The sequence below is a fragment of the Bos indicus x Bos taurus genome, chromosome 2 (genome assembly GCF_003369695.1).
Source record: "Bos indicus x Bos taurus breed Angus x Brahman F1 hybrid chromosome 2, Bos_hybrid_MaternalHap_v2.0, whole genome shotgun sequence".
In the NCBI taxonomy this organism is placed as follows: domain Eukaryota; kingdom Metazoa; phylum Chordata; class Mammalia; order Artiodactyla; family Bovidae; genus Bos; species Bos indicus x Bos taurus.
In genome coordinates this window covers 89,480,873-89,507,164 of record NC_040077.1, presented here as the reverse complement: position 1 = coordinate 89,507,164, position 26,292 = coordinate 89,480,873, and the positions used below count along the sequence as shown (strand labels likewise).

The 26,292-nt window shown below is 37.6% G+C and overlaps 1 protein-coding gene across 4 annotated transcripts in view; it reads left to right on the top strand.

Annotated features, from left to right (window-relative positions):
* Positions 1-2,776: 2,776 nt before the first annotated feature.
* The window catches only part of ORC2 (origin recognition complex subunit 2), a 37,930-nt gene continuing 14,414 nt past the window's right edge, over positions 2,777-26,292 (top strand). The window contains exons 1-10 of one of the 4 annotated variants that reach the window (XM_027564093.1): positions 2,777-3,059; positions 9,428-9,476; positions 10,473-10,576; positions 11,197-11,340; positions 12,808-12,897; positions 17,514-17,606; positions 18,387-18,418; positions 21,279-21,339; positions 23,907-24,100; positions 25,109-25,207. In XM_027564093.1, the coding sequence (XP_027419894.1) occupies positions 10,480-10,576; positions 11,197-11,340; positions 12,808-12,897; positions 17,514-17,606; positions 18,387-18,418; positions 21,279-21,339; positions 23,907-24,100; positions 25,109-25,207 (810 nt within the window). In that variant the 5' untranslated portion in view covers positions 2,777-3,059; positions 9,428-9,476; positions 10,473-10,479. The remainder of the gene's footprint in view (positions 3,060-9,427; positions 9,477-10,472; positions 10,577-11,196; positions 11,341-12,807; positions 12,898-17,513; positions 17,607-18,386; positions 18,419-21,278; positions 21,340-23,906; positions 24,101-25,108; positions 25,208-26,292) is intronic. The other 3 variants (XM_027564084.1, XM_027564089.1, XM_027564097.1) reach the window with 3 other exon arrangements.

The following is a 26,292-nucleotide window of genomic DNA, read 5'->3' as shown; positions in this document are numbered from 1 at the left end:
TTTAGAATTTTAAGAATTTTAAGAACACGCATGTATTCTTACTGATATAAGAACTGATTGCATAAATAAATAAATAAATGGAGAATAGACAGATCTCTCTTGCAGAAGAATTTCAAATAATTTATCTCAAGGAGATGGACCGTAACTCCTCATTCCTCAGGGACTTCCTCCAATGAGGACAGCATGGGATGGGAAACAGAGTACCTTTCCAGTAGAGGAGTCTGACAAATACTGCCTCAGCCAGTTGATTACAGTTAACAATGGTGCATAGTGTATGTATCCTTGATATGATGTGATGAAAATTGTACTTTATCTCTGGGATCTTCCTCCCCCAAACCCATAAACCCCATCTACTCATAAGAGAAAACATCTGATTAATCCCAGTAGATGGATATTCTACAAAATACATGACTACAATGTATTCCTCAAAACTGTCAAGGTCAGTAAAACCAAGAAAAGTCTAAGATTCTGTCACAGCCAGGAGGAGCCTAAAACAACAAAATCACTAAATGTAATGTATTCTGCATGGAATTCTGGAACAGAAAAAGGATATTAGGAAACAACTAAAAAAAAAGATTTTTAAATTCAGAGACTTTTAAAACCTGGCCATAAATTTCAAACTATAACCCAATTAGCTGCTGGCATCTCTACCCACTTAAGATGTATTCAAAATTGGCTTGGTCTTATCTTCCTCTTGGAAAGGTCTAATGTTCTACCCAAACTGTGTGTGGAGTACATGAGGAAATTGCCATTTTATAATCATCTCTATCTTCAACTTCTGCCACTCCTGACTTCTAGATCTCCATTCTGAATGGTATGACCCTTTGTTTTTATCTATCCCAGTACCAATCTAGAAGGGAAACTCAGCTCCTTCTCTTTCCCACATATGCGTTTGAGTGTGCTCAGTCATGTCCGACTCTGTGATGTGTGGACTGTAGCCAACCAGGCTCTTCTGTCCATGAGATTTTCCCAAGCAAGAATACTGGCGTGGGATGCTGTTTCCTACTCCAGATTTTGCTGACCCAAGGATTGAATCCAAGTCTCTTGCATCTCCTGCATTTGCAAGCTGATTCTTTACCAACCATGCCACCTGAGAAGTCCCATTTCCCACACATATACCATAAAAACAATTAAAACCCACCACTCACACTAAGTCTGCAGAAGACTAGTGAAGATTTGCAGAGAAGGCAATGGCACCGCACTCCAGTACTTTTGCCTAGAAAATCCCATGGACGGAGGAGCCTGGTAGGCTGCAGTCCATGGGGTCGCTAAGGATCGGACACGACTGAGCGACTTCACTTTCACTTTTCACTTTCGTGCATTGGAGAAGGAAATGGCAACCCACTCCAGTGTTCCTGCCTGGAGAATCCCAGGGATAGGGAAGCCTGGTGGGCTGCCGTCTATGGGGTTGCACAGAGTCGGACACGACTGAAGCGACTTAGCAGCAGCAGCAGTGAAGATTTGAGAGGGAGAAAGTTTCCATCATAGAAACATAACTTATTAGTTGAGGAGTATTATCAGATCTTCACATTTTTAAGAACTCTTCAAGCACTTCAGTGTTAACTGTTGACTATGTTCCTTCTTCTCCCAACTCAACCCCCAAATTCTGTTTTTGATTCCAATGTAGAGAAAATTAATTTCTCTTTTGTTTTCTTAAATTCTGCTAACCAAAATGGAATACTAAGGTAGGTATCCAGGCTATGACTATTTCTCTTTCCTAATCAGATTTCCTAAACAGTTTCCAAAATGATGTAACTCTGTCTCTTCCTTCCCTCGGCTCCATTCTGTACTACCTTGATCCAGAATGATCTTTCAATACAAATGTGACTAGTGCCCTAAGGGCCAAAGCCCTCAGAAAAGCAGATTGAACTTCGGGGCTTGCCTCTTGACCCTTTATATACCCACTATGTTGATTTGGGCCTTCCACCTGGAAAACTTTACCCGTCCTTTTGTCTGGCTTAAATCTATTCAGTCCGCAGGTTTCCGTTTAAATATTTCTTCCTCCAACGAAATTTTTTTCTGAATCCTCTCCTTTAATTAGATAATTCTGCCAGTGGTTTGATAAACACTGGGCTTTCCAAAATCGCAGCATTTCCCCCCATATATTCAGTATCTTCTATAAGGGCTACTGTGAGCACAGAGAGCAGGCTCCGCTAGCATAGTGTAACGTTATTATCTGGTATGCAGGTTTTGTTTTGAATGAATGAATGAATCAAAATGAAATCGTAGTTAGAGGGTAATACTGTTATTCCAGTAGGTTCACGCCTTTTCTTCTTCATTACCTTTTTCCTCATTAGTTCTCTCTGCGTCCATTCCTTCCATTTTCCTCCTCTCTTCGTCCTATCAGCAGTGCCCCAACCCTAATTCTCTTCATACCAGAGAGCACTGCTCCCCTCCTCCCTACCCCAAATCCCTGAGATGCACGGGGTCCTAACTTTCACGCCAAATGAGGTTAAGTTTAAAAATAAATAAACCCAAATTCATTCCATTATCTTTTCCCTCAAAAGAAAGTATCCAGAGAAACCAATGACACTTTGAAGACTGCGTTTGTACAGAGCTCACTCAATTTCCTCAAATCTAAGCAGTGCTTCCTACTCCCTTCCCCGGAAACGGAAAGAGCAAAAGCAAACCCCAGAACTCAGAGCTTGGGGATTCGTTTTCCTCAGTGTTCTTGTGGGCGAGGCCATCAGACCCGCGTTGACTGGTGAGCAGAACGGTCGCTCTCAGCCGACTCTACGTGCTATTGGCTACATGGGGCTCCGCCTCCTGAGCAGGGCGGGAGATTTGGTGTGCCGCAGGGAAGTTTCCCATCCCCCCCCTTCTGGCTCCCGGAGCTCTCCAGGTCGAACCTGCGACCCTGCGGTTCTGCTCCTGCACTGCCTACAAGAATTTGGCATTCTTGCTAGGGCTGAAGCGTTCTTCCCAGCGGCGACCATTCAGCCGGGTAACGTCCGGCTGGCACGAGGCGGCTGCAGCCGCTCCTGGTGGAGACCTGGCGGTGCGTAGTGGGGCGGCAGGACAGCCTGCCTCCCTCTCCTGCTTTGCTCAGGGCTTCTGAGGTGAGTCCAGGTGCACCCAGTCCCCAGCCTTCGCCTGAGCACCCTGGGCGAGGTGGCTGCGCCTCCCTCTCTGCGCTCCCCAGACTGCCTAGGCCCAGAGCGAAATCAGTATATACTTGTTGGGGTGAAAGGCTCCCTCTTTAAAGACCGTTCCTCTTCCAGCAGTGATGGGTCTAGTGTTCAGAGGATGTCTGTTACCAGAATATCTGTTTCCCGGCATGAGGAGCCTTCTGCTTGCAGAGAGAACTGTAAAATTCCGTAAAGAAAGTTGTAAGGTGTCCTGGGACAGGAGCAGGTACAGTGAGGGCTGAAGAGGAAGGAATCTTGTTCCAAAAGTACCACTGGAGCGGGAACGCTTTGATGTCATCCCACCCTGGAAGCACCAAATGAATCCTAACTGAACACAGTCACCCTGGGCCAGGGGTTGTAAAGCAGTTGCAAAACCAGGCTCCTTTGGTAGAGCTTTTTAAGTTAAAAGGATGCTGATGCATTACTTTTCGCTTTACATCTGAAATCCACTACACCTTCCTCTAGCTAAATTGCAATCTGAAGAAAAATAGCATGGGCCCACACCTTTGTGTGATGGCCCTGCACATTACATGGACATCATTCAGCTCTTATTGAGCACTGTTTCTCTTTAATGTGCTGACGAAAATCAATCAGTAAGAACTGTTCTGTTAGAGGTCCAAGTACAGTTATGTGGGGTGTTTTTTTTTTTTTTTTTTAGTTATATGTTTTTGAGACTGTGGGCTGTACCTTCAATTAAATGACATATTATTGACAATTTACACTATCCAAATCTACATGTAGGAAGCATATAAGTGGGTCATGGGTCATTGTGGCCCCTTACAAGACTAAGAAGGAAGGTTATCTTCTAAAGAAGTCTGGTTAATGCAGATGCACAACACATTAAAGTGGAGGGAGGAGGCCCAAGTAGGTAAAGAAAAATTTTATATTTAAATTATGTTTAAATCGTCCTGCCATAAAATATGAACTTTAATCAGATGTTATTTTGGATATGGAGTTGTACAAGAGATCAGCACATTTAAGTTGAAACTTAAGGTAAAAATACCTGTAATAAGGAACTTGGCTAGCATTTTCATAGGCCAAGCACATGATCCCATTTAATCATCAACTTTGTCCTAAGTTACACAGTTGTGTGGATTTAAGATCAGAAGCCAGGTTTATCTGATACTAAAATTGGTGAATAACACTAAACCACTATTTTTTAAAGGATTATGTTTTTAAAAAAATTTAGCAAATGCTTTACTCTCAATGGAGAGTGTAAGCTGTTAATGCTCTTTTGGTGTTAACTCCTTTGAAAAAAATCCACTTAAAGTAAACATCAGGACAGGGTCTTGAAGAGTAAATGGTCACCAGATAATTTCATGTTATTCGGTTGTACTGGGGTTTTTTGTATTCAGAAATTGTGGAGAAGAAGGAAGGAAAGGTTTATTTCAAGGTTTCTGTAGAAATTTCAATTTTGTGATTCTGTCCTATATAATAAGATGCCTTAAAATCTAGAAAAGGGAATTTCGTATAAATGCATTTGGCTACAGACAAGACTGAGTTAGGCTGCCTCTGCCCAGACAATTCTTACATTAAATACCATAGGGAAACTGCGTGGGATCAGTTCAGTTCAGTTCAGTTGCTCAGTCACGTCTGACTCTTTGCGACCCCATGAATCACAGCACGCCAGGCCTTCCTGTCCATCACCAACTCCCAGAGTTCACTCAGACTCACGTCCATCAAGTCGGTGATGCCATCCATCCATCTCATCCTCTGTCATCCCCTTCTCCTCCTGCCCCCAATCCCTCCCAGCATCAGTCTTTTCCAATGAGTCAACTCTTCGCATGAGGTGGCCAAAGTACTGGAGTTTCAGCTTTAGCATCATTCCTTCCAAAGAAATCCCAGGGCTCCTTCAGAATGGACTGGTTGGATCTCCTTGCTGTCCAAGTGGCTCTCAAGAGTCTTCTCCAACAGCACAGTTCAAAAGCATCAATTCTTCAGCGCTCAGCTTTCTTCACAGTCCAACTCTCACATCCATACATGACCACTGGAAAAACCATAGCCTTTACTAGACTGTTCAGTTATGTACAATATTTGTTTTTAAATTTTTGTTGAAAATCTTTTTTTCCCCCCCGCTGAAGGAACTACTAAACTTTTGCTAATAAGATTTATGTAACTGACCTTTAATCCTTTTGATTGCGAGGAAACTCAGAGCTAAAAATTCTTTGTATGGTTTTAATTTCTCGCTTTCTTTTTCTTTTATTTTCCCTGATCCAGATTCCCTATTAGTATTTATAGTTTATCATTTGTTTTATTGCATTGTTTATTGTCATTGCTTCAAATCCTCTGTACAACATAGCCAACTCATTGGAAAAGACTCTGGTGCTGGGAAAGACTGAGAGCAAGAGGAGGAGGGGCAACAGAGGAATAGGTGGTTGAGTGGCATCACTGACTCAATGGATATGAGTTTGAGCAAACTCAGGGAGATAGTGAAGGACAGGGAAGCCTGGCTTGCTGCAGTTCATGGGGTCTTAAAGAGTTGGACATGCCTTAGCAACTAAACAACAGAATGCTGCTCTTAAAAGCATGCTTGATAGAACTACTGATGTTTAACCTGCTAAATCACGTCAGGTGTGTTCCACTCTGTGCAACCCCATAGACGGCAGCCCACCAGGCTCCCCTGTCCCTGGGATTCTCCAGGCAGGAACACTGGAGTGGGTTGTCATTTCCTTCTCCAATGCATGAAAGTGAAAACTGAAAGTGAAGTCACTCAGTCGTGTTCGACTCCTAGCGACCCCATGGACTGCAGCCTACCAGGCTCGTCCGTCCATGGGAGTTTCCAGGCAAGAGTACCAGAGTGGGTCGCCAGTGCCTTCTCCGATGTTTAACCTAGTGAATTGGAAACCTAGAGGAACTGTAGCAGTCCTTGGATATTTGAACCACTGTGTGGAAAAATGACTACACATGTTGTGAATAGTTTCCAGAGGTCAAGACAAGCATTTAGGATAACAGGTTTGTATTTAATGGCAGGAGAAGTGTGTCATTTAATAAAATGATCTGGGTCTTTGGAATTAGTCAAACATAGGTTTCGGCCCTAATACACTTTCTAACTGTGTGAATTTTAGTGAGTAATTTAATATTTAACCTCAGTTAACTCATCTGTAAATTGGGGGAGTTATATATATTTTAACTACCTCAGGGAGTCTGAGGATTTACTGATCTGGTGTGCATAAAAGTGCCTTATACAATGCCTGACAAACAGTCCCTCAGAAAGCTATTTTGTACAGATAAAAGAAAATATTTCTTAATTTTATATAAATGTCACATAGATGCATTAAACTTTTTCTCTAATACATCCAATTCCCCATACTAAGAAGCAGTATTATGACTAGAAAGTTGGCAAAGAACAAAAGAATATGTTCTACTGGCAATGGCCATATAAATTATAGGTGAAATATTATTGTTGCCAAACTCTGTATTGATGTTGTTCAGTTGCCCAGTCGTATCCAACTCTTTGTGACCCCCATGGACTGCAGCTCACCAGGCCTCCCTGTCCCTCACCATCTGAAGTTTGCCCAAGTTTATGTCCATTGCATCAGTGAGGCCATCCAGCCATCTCATCCTCTGATGCCCGTTTCTCCTTCTGCCCTCAATCTTTCCCAGCATCAGGGACTTTTCCAGTGAGTCAGCTGTTCACATCAGGTGACCAAAATACTGGAGCTTCGGTATCAGTCCTTCCATTGAGTATTTAAGATTGACTGGTTTGATCTCCTTGCCATCTGAGGAACTCTCAGAAGTCTTCTCCAGCACCAACAGTTCAAAGGCATCAATTCTTTGGCACTCTGCCTTCTTTACAGTCCAGCTCTCACAGCCATAGGTGACTACTGGGAAGACCATAGCCTTGACTCTGCAGACCTTTGTCAGCAGAGTAATGTCTCTGCTTTTCAACATAATGTCTAGGTTTGTCATAGCTTTCCTGCCAAGAAGCAATTGTCTTCTGATTTCATGGGTGCAGTCACCATCTGCAGTAATTTTAGTACCTAGGAAGAGGAAATCTGTCACTACTTCCATCTTTTCCCCTTCTGTTTGCCATGAAGTAATGGGATTGGATGCTATGTCTTAGTTTTTTCAATATTTAGTTTTAAGGCAGCTCTTTCATTCTCCTTCACTCTCATCAAGAGGCTCTTTAGTTCCTCTCTGCTTGCTGCTGTTAGAGTGGTATCATCCACATATCTGAAGTTGTTGATGTTTCTCCTGCCTGTCTTAATTCCAGCTTGTAACTCATCCAGCCCAACATGTGCTCAGGATATAGGTTAAATAAACAGGGTGACAGCAGACAGCCCTGTCATATTCCTTTCTCAATCCTGACCCAATCAGTTGTTCCATACTGTTCTAACCGTTGCTTCTTGACCCGCTACAGGTTTCTCAGGAGACAAGTAAGATGGTCTGGGATTCCCGTCTCTTCAAGAGCTTTCCACAGTTTGTTGTGATCCGCATAGTCAAATGCTTTAGCATAGTCAATAAAACAGAGGTAGATGTTTTTCTGGAATTCTGTTGCTTTCTCTGTGATCCGTTGGCAGTTTGATCTCTGGTTCCTCTGCCTTTTTTAAACCCAGCTTGGACATCTGGAAGTTCTTGGTTCATGTAATGCTGAAGCCTAGCATGCAACATTTTAAGCATGACCTTACTAGCTTGGGGGCTTCCCAGGTGGTACTAGTGGTAAAGTATCCACCTGCTAATGCAGCAGATGCAAGAGACCAGGGTTTGATCCCTCGGTCAAGAAGATCCCCTAGAGAAGGAAATGGCAACCCACTCTAGTATTCTTGCCTGGAAAAATCCCATGGACAGAGGAGCCTGGTGGGCTACAGTCCATGGAGCTGCAGAGTCGTACACGACTGAGCACTTGTTTTTTTTTTACTAGCTTGGGAGATGAGTGCAATTGTCCGATGATTTGAACATTCTTTAGTACTACCCTTCTTGGGAACTGGGATGAGGATTGACCTTTTCCAGACCTGTGGCCACTGCTGGGTCTTACAGATTTCCTGACATACTGAGTACAACACTTTGATAGCATCATTCTTTAGGATTTTGAATAGCTCTACTGGAATTCCATCGCATCCATTAGCTTTATTGACAGCAGTAATTCTTAAGGCCGACTTGACTTCACTATTCCAGAATGTCTGGCTCTGGGTGGCTGATCACATCATCGTAGTTATCTAGGTCATTAAGATGTTTTTTGTACAGTTCTTCTGTGTATTCTTTCTGTCTCTTGATCTCTTCCATGTTTACTAGGTCTCTACCATTACTATGGTCATATAAATTATAGGTGAAATATTATTGTTGCCAAAATACTAGCTTTCTGTACACCAATGTCAAATAGAAATACGGAGACAGAATTTTGAATGAAAGAGTATAGCTTTATTTCTTTGCCAGGCAAAGAGGAAACATCTCAACAACTGTACCCCCTTCTCTGGGGAATAAGGAGAGGTCTTCAGGGCTCATGGTCAGGGGTATGTGATAAGGATTAAGGCAGTCTTGCATTCTTCTGCAAAGTTTCAAATGGCCTCAACACTGGATCTGGTCCTCCAAGGTTATCAGCTTATGACCTTTCTGAAATGAAGAATGCTACAAGGGAGTGTTACAAGGATGTTGGCAGGAGGCGGGGAGGCCAGGTGCAAGATATAATTCACATAGAGAGTAACTAAGGAATTACTTTGTGAAGGACAAGGCTTGTTATGGGCACTATAGATTAGAAACAGCTGAAGTAAAACCAGGATTGCTTAACTCCCACGGACCTATTCTTGGGGGTTTTTATAGCCGTTTACTTCGTTTCTCTTGTTAGCATTAAAAAAATCACATTTTCCATTTCTGTTGTAACAAATTCCCCACTGCTGGTTTATTTGCTCCATTTCGATGGAGAAAGAGATCAGGTATTGTTCTTGTTTGGCTTAGGACAAAACTTCAGTTTTACTCCATTTGACAAATACCAGCTGTCCAGCCTGGGGGCCCATCTGTCTCCAACCTTATTATCTTTGTACATGAAGTATGATCCTAATAGAATTGTTAGGAGGATGAAATGGGAATACATATAGAATATTCAAAATTTTGTCTAGCACATAGTAATTACTCAAAATTTTGGCCTCTCTTCACCACCTGCTCCTGCAATTTAGATCTCCTCAGTCTCCGAGGCTTCCTGGCCAAAATGGTAATGGTCATTTTGCCCTTTACTATGCCGTCATAGTAACTTTGGCTTTGTAAGATCTGCCTGTATTCATCTTGTTTGTAAAAACTCATGAACTTCTTTGGTTGCTCTCATTTTCCTGTTTGCTGGCCTGACTGAGGTCTTTTTCCCAAAACAGGTGACTGTACTTGAATTTTCCAGCTGAAGAATATGTAGTACCTTTAAAGGTAAATGAAAACTGAGACAAAATCATTTAAGTGTGCTAGTTACAAAAGAAAACTTGGCAATATTTAGTAAGTTGCTAAATAGTGAGTTGCTGCTGCTGCTAAGTCACTTCAGTCATGTCCATCTCTGTGCAACCCCATAGATGGCAGTTATCTGCATGCAAAGAACTGACTCATGGGGGACACAGCAGTGTGATCCTCTTGTCAGGGAAAAGCATATAAATAGGATTTATCAGAGACAAGAGAGAAAAAAGTCTTTTTTTGAGTAAACTGCTGATTAACTGCAGCTAGGTGGAGTTATTAATTTGTTTCAGGCAATAAGTAGCATTTTAAGTTCTGAAACTAAATTTTGTCAACGAAGTAAGAGTTGATCAAACTTTTGCCTGCCAAACTCTGAAATTTATTCAGTGAAGAACTGACTATAAAGTATTGGAAGGATTCATGTTTACTGTTTAGTTACTGAGATACCTAGAAAGCCATATTCATAATTATAAAGTTGTTTGGGGAACATGCAATTTAATAGTAAAGGGAGGTCCTTGAGGATTATTTGATCCAGGTTTGGACACAGTGATGTACACAGGCTTCCCCCAATAGACTGTATCTTTCTAGTGAACAGATATTAAAATCCACCAAAGTATCATTCCTTATTTGGCTGCTCTTTTTCTAAGCTCATGTATTAATCTTCCCCCTTCTGTTGTTATCCTATAAATTGGTTAGAGTTTTTTTACCCACAGAATTGTTTTCCTGTCATCATATTTCAGTTGCCTTGATTGGGCTTGGCTTTTTCCTAATCTCAGGCACTTTGTCATCTCTTCCATTTTTCAGATAAAGAATTGAGTTACTTATTATCAAAAACATAATATTGATACAATAATGAATGTGTCCTTCATACTTACAGACTTTAAAAATATTATGAAAATATATGGATTCATTATGTGAATGTTTGTCTGTTGATATGAATTTTTCATCACTTTTGAGTACTTTATTGCTTCTGTTTAGGTTAGCAATGACGAGCACGCTGGAATTAAAGGCAGACAAGATGCTGAAAGTTCAATTTGTGGGAGATGATGATGTTCTTAATCACATTCTTGATAGAGAAGGAGGTACTAAATAATTATACAATGGAAGGGATGTTTATTTAATGATTATGTATTTCACTTTTCAAAATCTAATCATCTATTTTGAAAATATAGCACAAAGTATTTGATTTAGTAAGACTGCAAATAAATACTACCTTAATTTTTAGTTTATTCTATTAAAAATGTATTAAAAATAGGGGACTCCCCTGATGGTCCAGTGGTTGAGATTCTACCATGCAATGCAGGGGGCCCAGGTTCAGTCCCTGGTTGGGGAACTAAGATCCAGAAAACACAAATTTAAAAAATTAAAACAAACATTAAAAAAAAATTAAACAAAAATAATAAAACCTCACCTCATATGAAATGTTCAGCAGTGGTGTTAAGTGATAAGATAACCATCCACTGTAATGAAAATGTATAGTTATTTTGAGCCCCCAAAATATATAATTTCGAGGTTTTTTTTTTTTAACTTATACCAACTTACACAAACTGTGATTTCTCTTGAATCAAAGAGAAAACACCGAATTTTTTTTCAGCTTTTAAATAATGACAATGAAATAGTGTAGTTTATTTATTTAGCTGTAATGTTTACATTTAAAAGAATTTATACCTGTCATGTTCTAATTCTTTGAATGTTTATATAGGACCTAAAATAAAAAAGGAGCGAGCCCAGCTTTTGGTCAACACACAAAAAATAATAAAGAAGCCAGAAAATGAGTTGGAGGAAGATGACCAAGAAGTTTTAAAAGATCATAACTATGTTGAAGTTTTAGGACAAGATGTTCAAGGTATTTGCAGGGTAGGGGTGGTGGAGTTGGGAATGTACCCTGAAATTTCTGCAGGTAGCTGAAATTGCTTTGCAGGTTATGTAAAAGTAGTCCTGTTGGTTAGGTAGCATTTTGCTACAAATTTTCAATTTTTTAAATTATAAAATACACGTTAATAACAATATTTACCATCTTTACCAATTTAAGTGTACAATTATATTAAATATATTCATAATATTGTGCTATCATCACCATTGTCCACCTCCAAAACACTTTTTATCTGGCGTGCTATATTCTTATCAGAAAAACATTCCTTCAGATTCTTTCTCTGCAGCTGGAAAGATTGAAACACTGAGTTTCTACTGTAGACTTTTTAATAAACAACTAGTCTTGTTCTTACTTTAAGAAAGATAGAATCTATTGACCTAGCACTCTAAATATATTTTTTAAAAGGTATTTGTACTTTTAACTAATTTGAAATAATTTCATAAAACAAGTCACTTTATTATTACCTTGATCATCTTTACAGAAATAGATAGAACGATTATTCCAAGAAGTAATGTGTTCCAACTAGGCATGCTAATGTTATGTTTTTTTATACCTAAGCCAGATTCCTGCCAGATTATGCTTAAAAATGTTAGGCTTAAATTATAATTTACTTAAAAATGTTTACTTAAAATTTAAGTAAGTTATAATTTACTTAAAAATGTTAGGCTTGAATTATAATTTACTTAAGACTCAAAGAGCACAGATTACAGTGCAAGGAGCATGGACCTACTTAAGTTGACTTTAAAAAAAATTAAGATCAAGGAACAAAATCAGTACTGTTGGGCACTAGGGACGTTGGATCTAGGAGCAGGGTTTTTGCTACCTTGGATCTTCTGGCCTCCCTCATGTCATCTCTGTGCGTCAGTTCTGTTCTGTCTATGCCGCCTGCCTCCCTAATGTACATGTCTTCTACTGTCTCATACTTGACTTATAAGTGGTCATTGTGACTACTCCTGACCTTTTTGTCACTTCTTGAGTGATACTGCTTTTGGATTTTTTCCCAGTGTTAAATGACATGAAGCAAAAAATGACCACTACCCCTCAGTAGGCTTAGCAGGCAGGGTAGACTGTCATAAAAGTGTCCCTAACTAGACAGTTGACACTTTTAGCAGTTGTTATTTTTAAAGGGAAAATTAAAGAATGAAATTAAGTCAAGGTCTTTGTTGAGAGAAAGAGAACTTCTATAATATGACTGTTTTTGAATGTATTTTTGTGTATCTGTGAATAACATGTTTTCTGTGTTTTAAAATTTAAACAGTATCATGGTCTATTGTGTATTTTAAACATTTTATTTATAAACACATATTGTTGAACCTTTATGCAAGACAGTGAGGGGTACATATCCTAAGTTTTTAGGTAAAATTTTACCATTTTTTTCTGTTAATTAACCTCACCCATTTTTCTTGCATTCTTTTTTTATGTTGCATTTTTTTCTTTCAGAATCCTTGAAAAATGGCTCTGCTACAGATGGTGGGAATAAAGTTTATCCTTTTCAGAATAGAAAACACCCTGAAAAGATGGCTAAATTAGGTATGTTGCTTTTCTGATTTATTCATCTTTTCTAAGAAAGTGTGTTTAACCACATTTCCCACAGTTATCACCCCATTGCTTTCACTAAAAGAATGATGAGGAATGTCATTTTATATTACATATTCAAGCATACTTAAAGTCATTAGTTTTTTCATACTCACATGTCTTCTGTTCTTAGCTAGGTTCTAAGCCTATAGAAACCCTGTCTTAGATTACTTCCCACAACATCTAGCACAGGTTCTTAACATTTACTTCTTTTGTTAAGTGAGTGACTTAAGTTGCACAGAAATATTCTGAATTTATTGAAAATAAGAGTTTTGCACTATATGTAGAAGAAAAATGTTGTTTGTACTAGAGAAAATTATTTATATAAAATTGTTAAGAATGAGCTGTTCTAATATTTTTCTTACCCAGGTTACCACTTATACTAATTACACATGAATTACTGAGTTTCAGAGAACTATAGTTAGATCCTGTGGCATGAGGGATCATCAGTTTTGACAGTTTTGAGGCAAGGAAATAACATGTGAAAGCACTTTAAAATTAAGGTGTCCCATAAGTATATGAAAGCTTGAGAATACCAAAAAGTTAAGAGCAAAGGGCTAATAATTAACTGCCTGGCAAAATGTAGTTGTCTGTATTAATATAAAAAGACTTATAATCTATAATTGTAGAACACCTATATATATATGTCTTTTTTTATTTTTTTATTTATTTATTTATTTTTTTTTCTAATTTTATTTTATTTTTAAACTTTACATAATTGTATTAGTTTTGCCAAATATCAAAATGAATCCGCCACAGGTATACATGTGTTCCCCATCCCGAACCCTCCTCCCTCCTCCCTCCCCATACCATCCCTCTGGGCCGTCCCGGTGCATCAGCCCCAAGCATCCAGCATCATGCATCGAACCTGGACTGGCATATATATATGTCTTAGGTGGCATATTTTTATATAGTCATTGTAACCAATGATCATTGAAACATTCAAGGTTAAAAAAAATATCACCCATGTTGAGTGTTAAAACTGATGAGGGACATATAAAAAGTAATTATATTGGTAAGATCTGTGTTTCTGAACATAATAAAATTTAAACATTTGCAAAATTCAGTTTTCTGAAAGATACTACATGGATCATTAATTTTGAATGTAACATGGCACATATAATAATTTACACTAATTGATGTTTTTCTTAGAGTTTATTATCTACATCAAGAAATTTTAAAAAAATTTATACAAATAAACTTATTGTTTCCCTGGTGGTCCAGTGGTTAGGACTCTGCACTCCCCATGCAGGGGGCACAGATTCCCATCCCTAGTTGGGGAACTAAGATCCCACATGCTGTAACTTTAGGCCAAAAAAATGAAAAGAAAATAGGTACTAACCTATAGTAGAGGAAATACTGAGTATCCTCAGGGGCATCCTTGCCAGCAAGCCAGGTGCAGTGAAGGGAAACTTAGTATGACCATAAGTATGTAAAATTATTTCTGCAGTATTCATGATGTAAGTTAAATACACAGTTAAGGTTCTAGGAGACCCTAGGTGGTCAAAAATAAAAAGACCAAATGAACTTATTTACAAAACTGAAATAGACTCACAGAAATAGATAACTACTTATGTTTACCAAAAGGAAAAGTTGGGGGAAGGATAAATTAGGAGTCTGGAATTAACAGATACACACTAATACATAGAAAATACATAAACAACAAGGACTTATAGCACAGGAAACTATATTCAATATTTTGTAATAACCTGTATGTGAAAAGAATCTGAAAAAAAAATCAGAATCACTTTGCTGTGTACCTGAAACTAACACACCATTTTAAATCAACTGTACTTCAATAAAAAATTAAAATTTTTTTGATCTGTAAAAATGACTGAATTCTGTTTTGAATCTCTGAGAAACCAGAGGAAAATCCTGAAATAATTATTAGAGGAAAGATCAGATAGACACCAACAAAGAAGGCAATGGCACCCCACTCCAGTACTCTTGCCTGGAAAATCCCATGGACGGAGGAGCCTGGTAGGCTGCAGTCCATGGAGTCACGAAGAGTTGGACATGACTGAGTGACTTCACTTTCACTTTTCACTTTCATGCATTGGAGAAGGAAATGGCACCCCACTCCAGTGTTCTTGCCTGGAGAATCCCAGGGACGGGGGAGCCTGGTGGGCTGCCGTCTATGGGGTCGCACAGAGTCGGACACGACTGAAGCGACTTAGCAGCAGCAGCAGCAGATAGACACCAAAGCCAAAATGAAACCCTAAGGCCAGTGGGGCATTGGAGGAAGAGGAGAACTAATAGTGAAAAGAATAATGGAACCTCAGTGGAATCATCACGTAGAAGTTCCCTGAGTGTGTACTCGACATCCACAAAGCTGCAGTGATACACATCTTCTATCTGTATGCACTGTGAGGAACTTAAGTATTGTTACGATAGGCATTTCTCTCACCACATCTGAAAGAAATATGCAGTCATGAAAAGGTAGTTTTTTGGATAATATGACTGACCATACTTTCCAAAAATCTGTGTTTAGTTATGACGCTCTTTGACTCATTAACTATTTTTGCTAATTGGGTTTACATCCAAACATATCGATAAAATAAAATGCCTTCATATTTTTAAATAAGTGATCAGTTAGAAAATCGATATTACTCTGAGTATAAAAGATGATTAAGTATAATCGCACTAACCAAGATATAGTTGGGCTAGAAATTGAGTAGGAGTTAGTTTAGAAGGCTTTGTGAGCTACAGAGAACATTTGTGAAAGTGAAATTAGTTTGGTCATATAAAATCTGATGAGAAGTTATTTTTAGGCAGAGAGGAATTTTTTTAATATTTTATTTTTTTAATTAACTGATTTTTGGCTGCACTGGGTCTTCATTGCTGTGCTCGGGCTTTCTCTAGTTGCAGTGCACAGGCTTCTCCTTGCGGCGTCTTCTCTTGTAGAGCACAAGCTCTCGAGTGTGCAGGCTTAGTAGTTGGGGCTCAAGGGCTCTAGTGTGTGGGCTCAGTGGTTGTGGTGCATGGGCTTTAGTTGCTTTGGGACATGTGGAACCTTCTCAGACCAGGGATTGAACATATGTCCCCTGCATTGGCAGGTGGATTCTTATCCACTGCGCCACCAGGTAAGTCCCAAAGAGAAGTTTTACTTTAAAATTTTGACTATGTTGCAGACCACTCGTTGTGTAAATATACAGTACAAATGAATAAGAAAAATGAAAACTAAATAAATATATCCCCCAGTTTTTTGTTATGCAAGTTAATATCCATACATGGGTGACTCTCTTGTTCCTTTTCATCTTTAATTCTTCCTTTTTCTTCCTTTTTCCTTTTTTAATTTAAAGTTATTTAAAAGCAGAGAAATTCTATGTTTTAAAACCAAAAATATCTAAATTACTTTGTACTTTTGTGGCTTTTTGTTGACATGAAGGTTTTTTTTCCTATATTGTGGATCAGCAGCCTTTAATGCAAACTTGGCCTACTTTTCTGGTGTAAAGAGACGGCAAGGCCTGAGCCTTAGGTAGATTGCTTGGGAGGATGAGGACAGTGAAGAAGAGATGGAATAGCTACCAACAGTAGCCAGGGAGCAGGATAATACCATGGAACCCAGATGGAAGAATAATTTCAAAGAAACATTTTGTAAACTGTAATGAATGATACAGAGGACCTAGGAGGTTAAGAAAAAAGTAGCCAGTGCATTCGTGGGGACTGCATAAATATCTTGGGTCAGTTCCAAGATTGGAGGATAAAGTTGTGTAAATTAGGTTAAAAAGAGTTTGAGTCAGTAAAATGGTTTTAACCTAACAAATCCAACTATATTTTGTCTTTAAAAAAAAAAAAAGATAATTTAAATAGTGTATACTTTTTTCCTCAGTGAACAATGTTCCAGTGTGTGTTATCGGGGAAATGTAAATCTGTTCCTTCAATTCCCATGTGCCTATTACAGTGAGAGAACATGAGCATCTTTAATATTTGTATTTTTTATTTTAAATGGCCCCTGCTGTTCAGAAGCCAGGTATTTCATCTGATGCTCAGTTGAAGAAATGCCCTGTTTAATGCTATATCATATTTTATAGATTCTTAATATGTGTTATAGAGTTTTAGACATAAGTAATAAAGTAAACCATGCTTTTGGGGAGATTTAAGAGCTTTAAAATTAGTATAATTTTAAACATATACAGTTTTAACTTCTGATCCCTCTTTCTGGCTATTCTTTCCTATGCCCCTGCAAAGATGTTCCTCAAGTATATATGGTAGAGAAATGGAAGAACTGTAAGCCTGTCAGTGGAGAGGAGAGGGAGAGAATATGATGATTAGAGAAACCAGCAAGGTCAAAGTTAGCTCTTTGTTTGTTTCTGTGTTTTGGTTGTTTTTTTTTTTTTTTTTGCAAGACCTTGAAGGAAGACTTGAAGATGCTTGGAAAACGGTGAGTAAAGGTGAGAGCAGTTCTACTCTTAACATGGCTAGGCTTATTTATCTTTCTGATAATAGTAGCAGCAAGTTCGTTTTCTTTTTTTTTTTTAATTTATGTAAGTGAAATAAAGATACTTTCCCTCTTAATCTGTTATCATTAAAAAAAATATATTTTATGTATTTCTTTTGCCTATTTACAGCTTCCGAACTAGCGAAAACACCAAGAAAAAGTGTTTTGCTCAATATGAAGAATGATCCTAAAATTACAATAGACATTCCTCAGTGTAGCAAGGGTAAGATTCTACCTCAGTTGTTTAAGGAGAGTTTTCAAGAGTTGCTTCAAATTATAGTATACTACTTTTTTTTTTTGGTCTAAGTGAATGTTTATATATTTTCTTTTCTGTTCTGAAAATGCATTCGGTAGATGCAGGTAATACCCCAACCTATGTGCTTTAGCGTATTTAGCAAAAATACAAAAAGTAAAGGGCAAAAAGATCTGTGCGGGTTGAACTTGTCCAAATTGATAGAGCCAATAAATACTGTTGTCATGTGCCTAAGTTAGCCAAATGTTTGTGGAAGATTTGCTTTGGCAAATACTATTTGAAATAAGGTTTTGGGGATTTGTAAGTCTTACAGTTTGTGGAGAATTGTGGAGCACTTGTTTTTGAATAACCCACTCCAACTAGATTAAATAGTGTGCTATTATAGTAATGAGCCGGGTGTCCCTCATGGTCCAGTGGTTAGGGCTCCACACTTTCACTGCTGGGGCCTAGGTTTGATCCCTGGTTGGGGAACTAAGATCTCACAAGACACATGACATGGCTAAAATAAATAAAAATAAACAATGAAAAGATGTAGTTTTTCTTGTTACATGAATGCTACAGAAATGTCACTAATGGGAGCAATCATAAAATTAATAAGAACAGTTCAGCCTCTAGTAGAGATGTAATTAATTGAGAATTCAGTAATATAGTGGCTTCTGGATAGAACTTGCAACTTTGCTTTTAATGAAACTAGGTTTTTATGGAACAAAGTATTTGTAGTGAGTAATGGCTTTTTGTTTCATTCTTTAGGGCATTCTTCGTCAGACAAATCTCAGTTGAAGGTAAGCAGTTGACTAAAAATAAGCAAAAACCACAGTGTTACAAAATAAGACATGATGAAAAATGAGCATTTCACCTGTTAATTTAGATAGTATTTTATCATTTACAAGTATCTGCTAAGTAAATACCTAACTTACACATGAAGAATGTGAGGTTCAGAGAAGTGAAGTGACTTGTCTAAACTCACCAAACCAGGAAAGGAACAAGCTGGAAAATGAAGCCAGGTTTTCTGGCCCCAACTTTTCTGCCTCTTCTGTGTCAGAACTATCCCTGGGTATTTTCATCAAGTAGAGTTGGCTTGGAGATTTTACGGTTTGGTTTGGTGTTGCTTTTATATATAATGTTTTTTTTTGGTGGGGGGTGGGATTAATCCCCAAATACACTAAATCTATTCATCTATCCCCTTATCATTTATGTTTGAAACCTAAGTTGGCTTTGGTAAATTCATTCCGGGGTAGCAGACAGTAATGAAAAGTTTATCCTCTCTGTTGTGTTTTTGTGGTTTTGTTCTTTCATAATACTTTGTCAAGTGGCCCTGCCTAGATGTGGGCAAGCCCAGGTAGGCATGGATGAATCCAGGATAAATGAATATGTGAATGGTGTTTCCAGGCCTAGGTGGCTATAGATTTAGACATGTCTGGACTTGTGTACAGGCTCAGTTCTGGGAACCCCTCATAAAATTTTGAGTATAGACATTCAGGGCCATGGTTATAGCCTGTGCAGGAATGTCCTATTTTAGGCAAGTGTAGGTGTGAGACTAGACATGGCAGAGCCTTCTGTGCCTTTGATAATGCCTTTTTTCCCCCCATATTATATCTTGTATCACTGTAAAAGAATAAAGCTCATTCTCTCCAGTACTCTTGCCTGGAAAATCCCATGGATGGAGGAGCCTGGTAGGCTACAGTCCATGGGGTTGCAAAGAGTCAGACACGGCTGAGTGACTTCACTTCACTTCACAATCCAGTCAATGTTTTAGATAAATTGGCACATTCTTTTTCAAGTTATGGATCACAGCTTAGTGGATCTTGTTGATTCCCTAAAACACGGTCAGAAAACCTGTTAATCAGTGGTATTATACCCACCACAATAAGAGACCATCACCCTGAGAGAGTCTTAGTGTTTTATCTTAGAAGGGGTCAGTCAGGAGAGAATATGTATAGGGCTTTGGGATCTGGACTCGAGGGTTTTAAGGCACATCTATAAAGATGGGAAACTGATCTGTATTAGACAAAAATTCATGGCATAGTATTTTAGGATTAGTGGACACAGTGCGGAGAGGGTTTTAAACTGAGTTTCGTCTACGGTAGCAGACAGTAATTGAAATTTACTTATCAAAATTTGAGTTTTGATAAGTAAACAAGTAAGCAAGCTGTTTGCCCTGGTTAGTAATCTGCTATCCTAATGGGAGAATAGATTGCCCAGATGAGCAAACTGTCGAGATAAATTAGTTGCAGAAATTTCTGTAGAAAACAGTGAAGTTATTTACTAGTTTATAGCCTTACCTTTTTTTTTTTTTTAGCCTTACCTTTTTGAGCAAGAGTTTTCTGAAATGATTATTTTGACACAGATGTTCTCAGACCTGATAATTAAGCTCTGTGGGTATAGGTTGTCTCAGTTCTCAATCCAGAAATCAGTTTGGTAGGTCATGATCTACAATTTTAAAAAATGAAATAGGATAAAACAGGAAATTTCTATTTTATAAGTATTATTATAATTTAACTCAGTTATATATGCACATGTGTACTAGATCAGGGTGGCAAAATATTTTTAAAAAATTAAGGATCTGTATCAAAAAAGTTTAAATTATACTGTGATATATTTTATAAACCCATGGATCAGATCAACTATTATAATACTACTATTAATATCCTGAATCAAAATTTAGTTATAATATTTATAACTAGTGCCATCGACTTATCGCAAGACAGCAGACTTATATTTTGTGTCATATATTCATGTTGCCAAAAAAAAAGGGTGTTTTATCTTTTTATCAATACTGTTACCATGTATACAACCGTAGGCATTTTATTGTGCAGAAATTGAATGGTGTTAAAGTATTAGATTTTGTCAAGAAAAGAAAAACATGTTATATCGCTATAAATGTTTAAAAAATTAAAAATACAGAAGTAAAAGTAGAAATCTGTTTCTGTCCTCACAGACCATTTTTTATTTCTGGCTGTGCTGGGTCTTTGGTGTGGCACACAGGTTCTCTAGTTGCAGCGCATGGACTTCTCTAGTTGGGGCATGCGGGCTTAGTTGCCCTGCAGCATGTGGGATCTTAGTTCCCCACAGAGGGTGCAGCCCATGTCTCCTGCATTTTGGAAGGCAGATTTCTTCACTACTGGACCACCAGGGAAGATTCCTCACAGACTACTTTAACACCAGTAAATTTTTTGTACATTAAAAGGCCCACTGCCCTAAGTATAGGAATCCCATTTAAGCAAATCCCATTTGCTTACTGATCATCACTGAACAGTATTACCTCTTTAAAAAAAAAAGTCTGCTAATCTGATAGGTGAAGAATGGTTCAAACACTGATAAATTTATGCTTTTTCTTTACATAATAATAGAAGTCCATACTTTACAGATGTCTGGAATACAACTTACAGTATCACTCTAAGAATCCTTTGGAATTTGTTTGTATCATTTATGTTGTTATAGTCTTTTTTTTCCCCCCAACAAAGTCATTTGTCATTGTCTTCTAGTTCCAGGAAGTAGCTCCTCTAGTTCTAATGTCATCTGTTGAAAACAAAATATTTTTTTTCTTTCCAGCCTTTCTTGCACCCAGATCCATCATTAATTTCCATGTCATCATTATTATTTGACTATTTAAAACTATGTTGCTTTTTTATTTTTGAACAGAACAATGATAAAAGTGAATTTCTGTCAACAGCACCTCGTGGGCTAAGGAAGAGATTAATAGGTGTGTATTTCTTTTAACACTGAGTTTTTTAATTAAAAAAAAAGCATCTAAACAAGAGGCAATAATGGTTAAATGGACAGGTTCTAGCCTTAGCATGCTTGCTTTTTCTTTGGTCTGTCACAGGGACTTCTCTATGTCTCAGTTCTTTTCATCTGTGAAATAGGGGCAATAGTGGTACCAGCCTCAGAGTTATTTTGAGATTAATTGAAATAAAGAATGTCAACCGTGCTTAGTAGTGCTTGACCACGATATATGCTTAACAGGCGTTAGCTATTATCATCTTTTATTATTATAACTACTTATTGCTGTTTCTTTTCATGATGGAAAGGATATGGTCGCATCTTCAGTTGAATTGTAAATCCCTTAAGGGCAAGGACCATATCTTATATTTTAACTCTTAACCCTTAGCACCATGTCTTTGACATTACAGTCAATGGATATTAAGGTTAGTTAAAATTCTTCTTCAATATAATCACATGCTTTCTGGTTTATTTGCCAAAGACAGTGTTAGAAATGGTTCTATTGATTTATTTAGAAGTTTTATATTGAAATAATTCAAAATATTCAGTTATACTGAACACTAAACAAAGCCAAGTAAACAAACATGAGTCCCACCTTTGGGGAAATTAAAAGTGTTTTTGGGTTTTTTTGGTTTGTTTGTTTTGTTTTGTTTGCAGCACTGTATGGTTTGCAGGACCTTAGTTCCCTGACCAGGGATTGAACCTGGGCCACCGAAGTGAAAATATGGAACCCGAACTACTGGAACTACAGGGAACTCCCTGTTTTGGGGTTTTTAAATGTTTAACTTTGGGGCAAATTTCTTGTTGACCTTGGTTTCCTAAAGATATCAGCACCTTTCTTGGGGTTGACTCCTTGACAATATTAGCTGACATTGTTAAGTCCATGCCCCATAGCCGTTCTTTTCAAGGTATAAAGTTGATGCTACATTTTTAATCAACATAAAATTTATAATACTAAATTAGTGGATATCTGAAGTAGTAAAAGATGATATGTGCAATTGGTATTATTATTTTATGTCAAATACATCCCACATCTTAATTTCCTCCTTACTCCACAGAAGAATCCTTTTTAGAGAGAAGGTGAACATCCTTTTCCTTCTCAATAACCATCAAATAAATACACCAACACGTATGATGTATTCATGTAGATAGGATAAAGACATTGTCTGGTACCTCCTACCACTTCTAACCCATGCATCTACCATGGGCAGCAATCACCACAAATCTGAATCTTCTAAGCTATATATGCCCACAAAATCAAGCCTTTTTTTTTTTTTTTTTTTTCTTTTTCAGTATCTATATTTGTTACATGCTGACTGGATATTCTGAAGTGTATCTACTCTTCAAAATAAATAGTGATTTGCTTAAAATTATTTCTTTTGGAATTTAACCTTTTATGATAGTTTTATATTTATTGAGTGTAAAAACTAGTTTTATCCTTACTTTATGATTATAAAACTAGTTTTATTATTTCTAGAGAGTGGTTAGGGTCATTATGGTTTGTTTAAAAATATAACTTTTATATCAACTCTGGGATGGATTGTGCCCATGTATTAGTAGTACTTAAAGTAGTGACTGTCATATATTGAGTGGCATTTTCAATGGGCAGCAATGGAAAACTCTATAACACTTGCTTAAGCCACGGACATTGAAGTGTCTCACATCATAAGAAGTCTAGAGATACACAGTTGGTGGTTAATGTAGTGACTCAACAGTGTCATGAAGGATCTTCCTGTTCTTCCTGTCATTTTGCTTTATCGCTGGCATTTTTCATCTTTAGTTTTGATATTTTATATTGCAAAATGGCTTCCATAGCTTTAAGCTATGGGTATAAGTCTTTGGGACCCCATGGACTGCAGCCCACCAGACTCCTCTGCCCATGGAGTTTTCCCGGCAAAAGTACTGGAGTGGATTGCCATTTCCTCCTCCAGAGGAAGCTGACCTAGGGATCAAACCTGCGTCTTCCTTCGTTGGCAAGTGGATTCTTTACCTGCCGAGCTACCAAGGGGTTTTCCTTTCTTAACGGAGGAGAATCTTTCCGAAAAGCTTCCAGCAAATCTTCCTTCATCAGTTAAATGTTTACGTAGCCAACTCTGGTAGTAAAGGAGGCTGAGAGAGCATGTATTGGGCAAAGGAAAAGACAGTTAAATTTACTGTGATTATTTATTCCTTAGCACATTACCACATTTTACAATGAATTCTATTAGCAAGGAAGAAGGAAAGAACATATTAGATATGACTGACAATTTCTGCCTCAGTTCCTATGTGTTAGGCATTGTTAGTTGCTTTATATGCATTTCAGTGTAATCTTCACAATGTTTTATTAAAAACATTGTTTTATTAAATTAAGCATTGGTAGCCTCATTTGATAAATGAGGAAACTGGTGCTCATAAAACTTAGAAAACTAGCTCTGGTGAGATCATCATCATGTAATGACAAAATCAGAAGTCACAATCTCTTACTTCAATGCCCACACTCTTCCTAATACCCTACAATGTCTCTCTTGGCAAGCTGTCCAATTTTCCCAATTACTTCTTCCCCCATAGTTCCACGGTCTCATTCTGACAGTGAAAGTGAATATTCAGCTTCCAACTCAGAGGATGATGAAGGGGTCGCACAGGAATATGAAGAGGACACTAATGAAGACATATTGAGCCAAAAGATTCAAGCTCAGAATAGAGAAGTTTCAGCTCCTGTTTTCAGAGAAACCCCTTCTAAGAAAATGAAAAGAGAGAAAACAGTAAGTGAAGAGAGAACTTTAACCTGAGAGAAAAATTAGTAATATCTCAAAAATAAGCTACCTAAAAGATCCAAATGGGAGGATCAGCACAATATTTTTACTTCACTTTTCTACATTTTCTTAGCCTTTCACATAAATTCCCACATATATATTTCTGAACTTTGGCCTGGCCTCTCTCTCTCTCCATATCCATATATCAATACCATAGCATATGCTAAAGGTGGCGATTCAGTTGACTTGAAAAAGAGCTTTTCAATAAATACTAGTTGGATAATTGAAGGCAAGACTTCTCAGTATATACCTTTTTATATAATTTTCTTTTGTACCACTGTTGATGTATTCAGGTTAGTGTAAGTATATAATAAATGCTGTGACTCTGGATCCAGGTTGAGTTGTTTGGAGAACAGTCCACACATCATGGCCTGAGAAAAGGCTAATTATCCTCTCATTCTCTGTAAAGACTCAGAGCAGAGCCTACTGCTTGATAGCTTTCCATTCCTTCCTTCCGTTCATAGAGGTCAGTCATGCCCCACATCAGTAGAACCCGTGGTCAGTCATCTTACTGGAATAGTAAGCAAGTCTTTTTTTTTTTTTTTTTTTTTTTAACCCTTGGTGTTGATATCTTTCTCATTTTCACAGTCCTTCACCCACACTTATTAAAGAATTTGCTAGGACTGTGTGAGGCAAAACAAAGGTCCTGATATATAAAACCTTTTTTTTCTGTAAGTCTGGATAGGAATTATATATTGGAATTTAGGAATCATTTTTGGACAGACTACTTCAAACTAGTCACTTTCTTCAACTTTTATGATCCTAAGAGTTACTCAGTTTTATCACTGGAATTAATTTTGCTTGGTCCTTAATCAAAGTGTTGTTGCTTCAAAAAGAAAATACTGACTGCCAAATAAAGAATTTCACTTATCCTGTTTTACACTGCTGTTACTATCCAGTTTTGATATAAAACAAATATCTGAAACTAAGAACTGACTTTGCTTTGTCCACTTTCAGAGTCACTTAGTAGAAAAATATTTTGAAGCCCACAGCAGTTCTAAAGTTTTAACCTCTGATAGGACACTGCAGAAACTAAAGAGGGCTAAACTGGATCAGGTATGTTGCAATGAATGCTACTTCTAAATTTTTCTTATTGTGATCTGAAATATATACTATATAAGCAGCAAAATCTGAAGAGTACTGTAATTATGTTTTTCTCTTGTTTATCATTTCTTCAGGACCTACAGTAATCATCAGGGTCATAGTTTCTTTTTTTATTTTATTGACATATATATACTTGATTTACAATGTTGTATTAATTTCTACTGTGCAACAAAGTGATTCAGTTATATATATATATATATATATTTTTTTCACATTCTTTTCAGTATGGTTTATCACAGGATACTGAATATAGTTCCCTGTGTAGGGTCATAGTTTCTTTGAAATCCATGTACCATTAATCTCTATTGTTAATTTAGTCCATATATTCATTGAACCTCACATTGGTCATAAAACACTGACTGACCTGATTCTGAGTTAAAAACCTTGCAAAATGTAGTGGGTATTCTGCTTTCTGATACTATGGAAAGCCTGTCCAGTACAGTAAGGTAACAGGGTTACTGTATACTATGGTTCCAGTGTGTCATATAAAAATACCATGCAGTTACACCCAGGGCTTTTATTCATACCTCACTAAGACAAGACACAGAGACGCAGAACCATCTGAATAAGAAAATGTTTGATTAGAAAGTGGGCTTGATAATTTTAGTCAATAAGACATTGTTATTGACTCAGAGAATCAAGATTTTATTATTTTCTGAAAGTAGAATTCAGTGCAGTTTCCTAAGGTATACAGGACTTTTGACATACTTTTCAAGCTATAGAAAAGAGAGAGGAGATTATTGGGTAAACCACTGTGACCTGGATGACATGGTGCTGTGTGGTTGTTTTTTTTTGGGTGTTTTGTTTCTTTCTACCTGGCTCATTGGTATTGCAACTCAAATCAGAGACTAGCTGAAAACATGTGTCAAGAAACCACATTGTTCCAAGGAAGAGATGGCACTAACATCTTGTTAGCACATCTGTTTTTATATAAGCAGCATGGGGGTGGGGGGAAGTGGATCTAGGGTCAAAGTAGGACTTCACGGGACCTAGAGACAAAGATCTCTCAGAGAAGGAAAGAAACACCTGTTACTGAT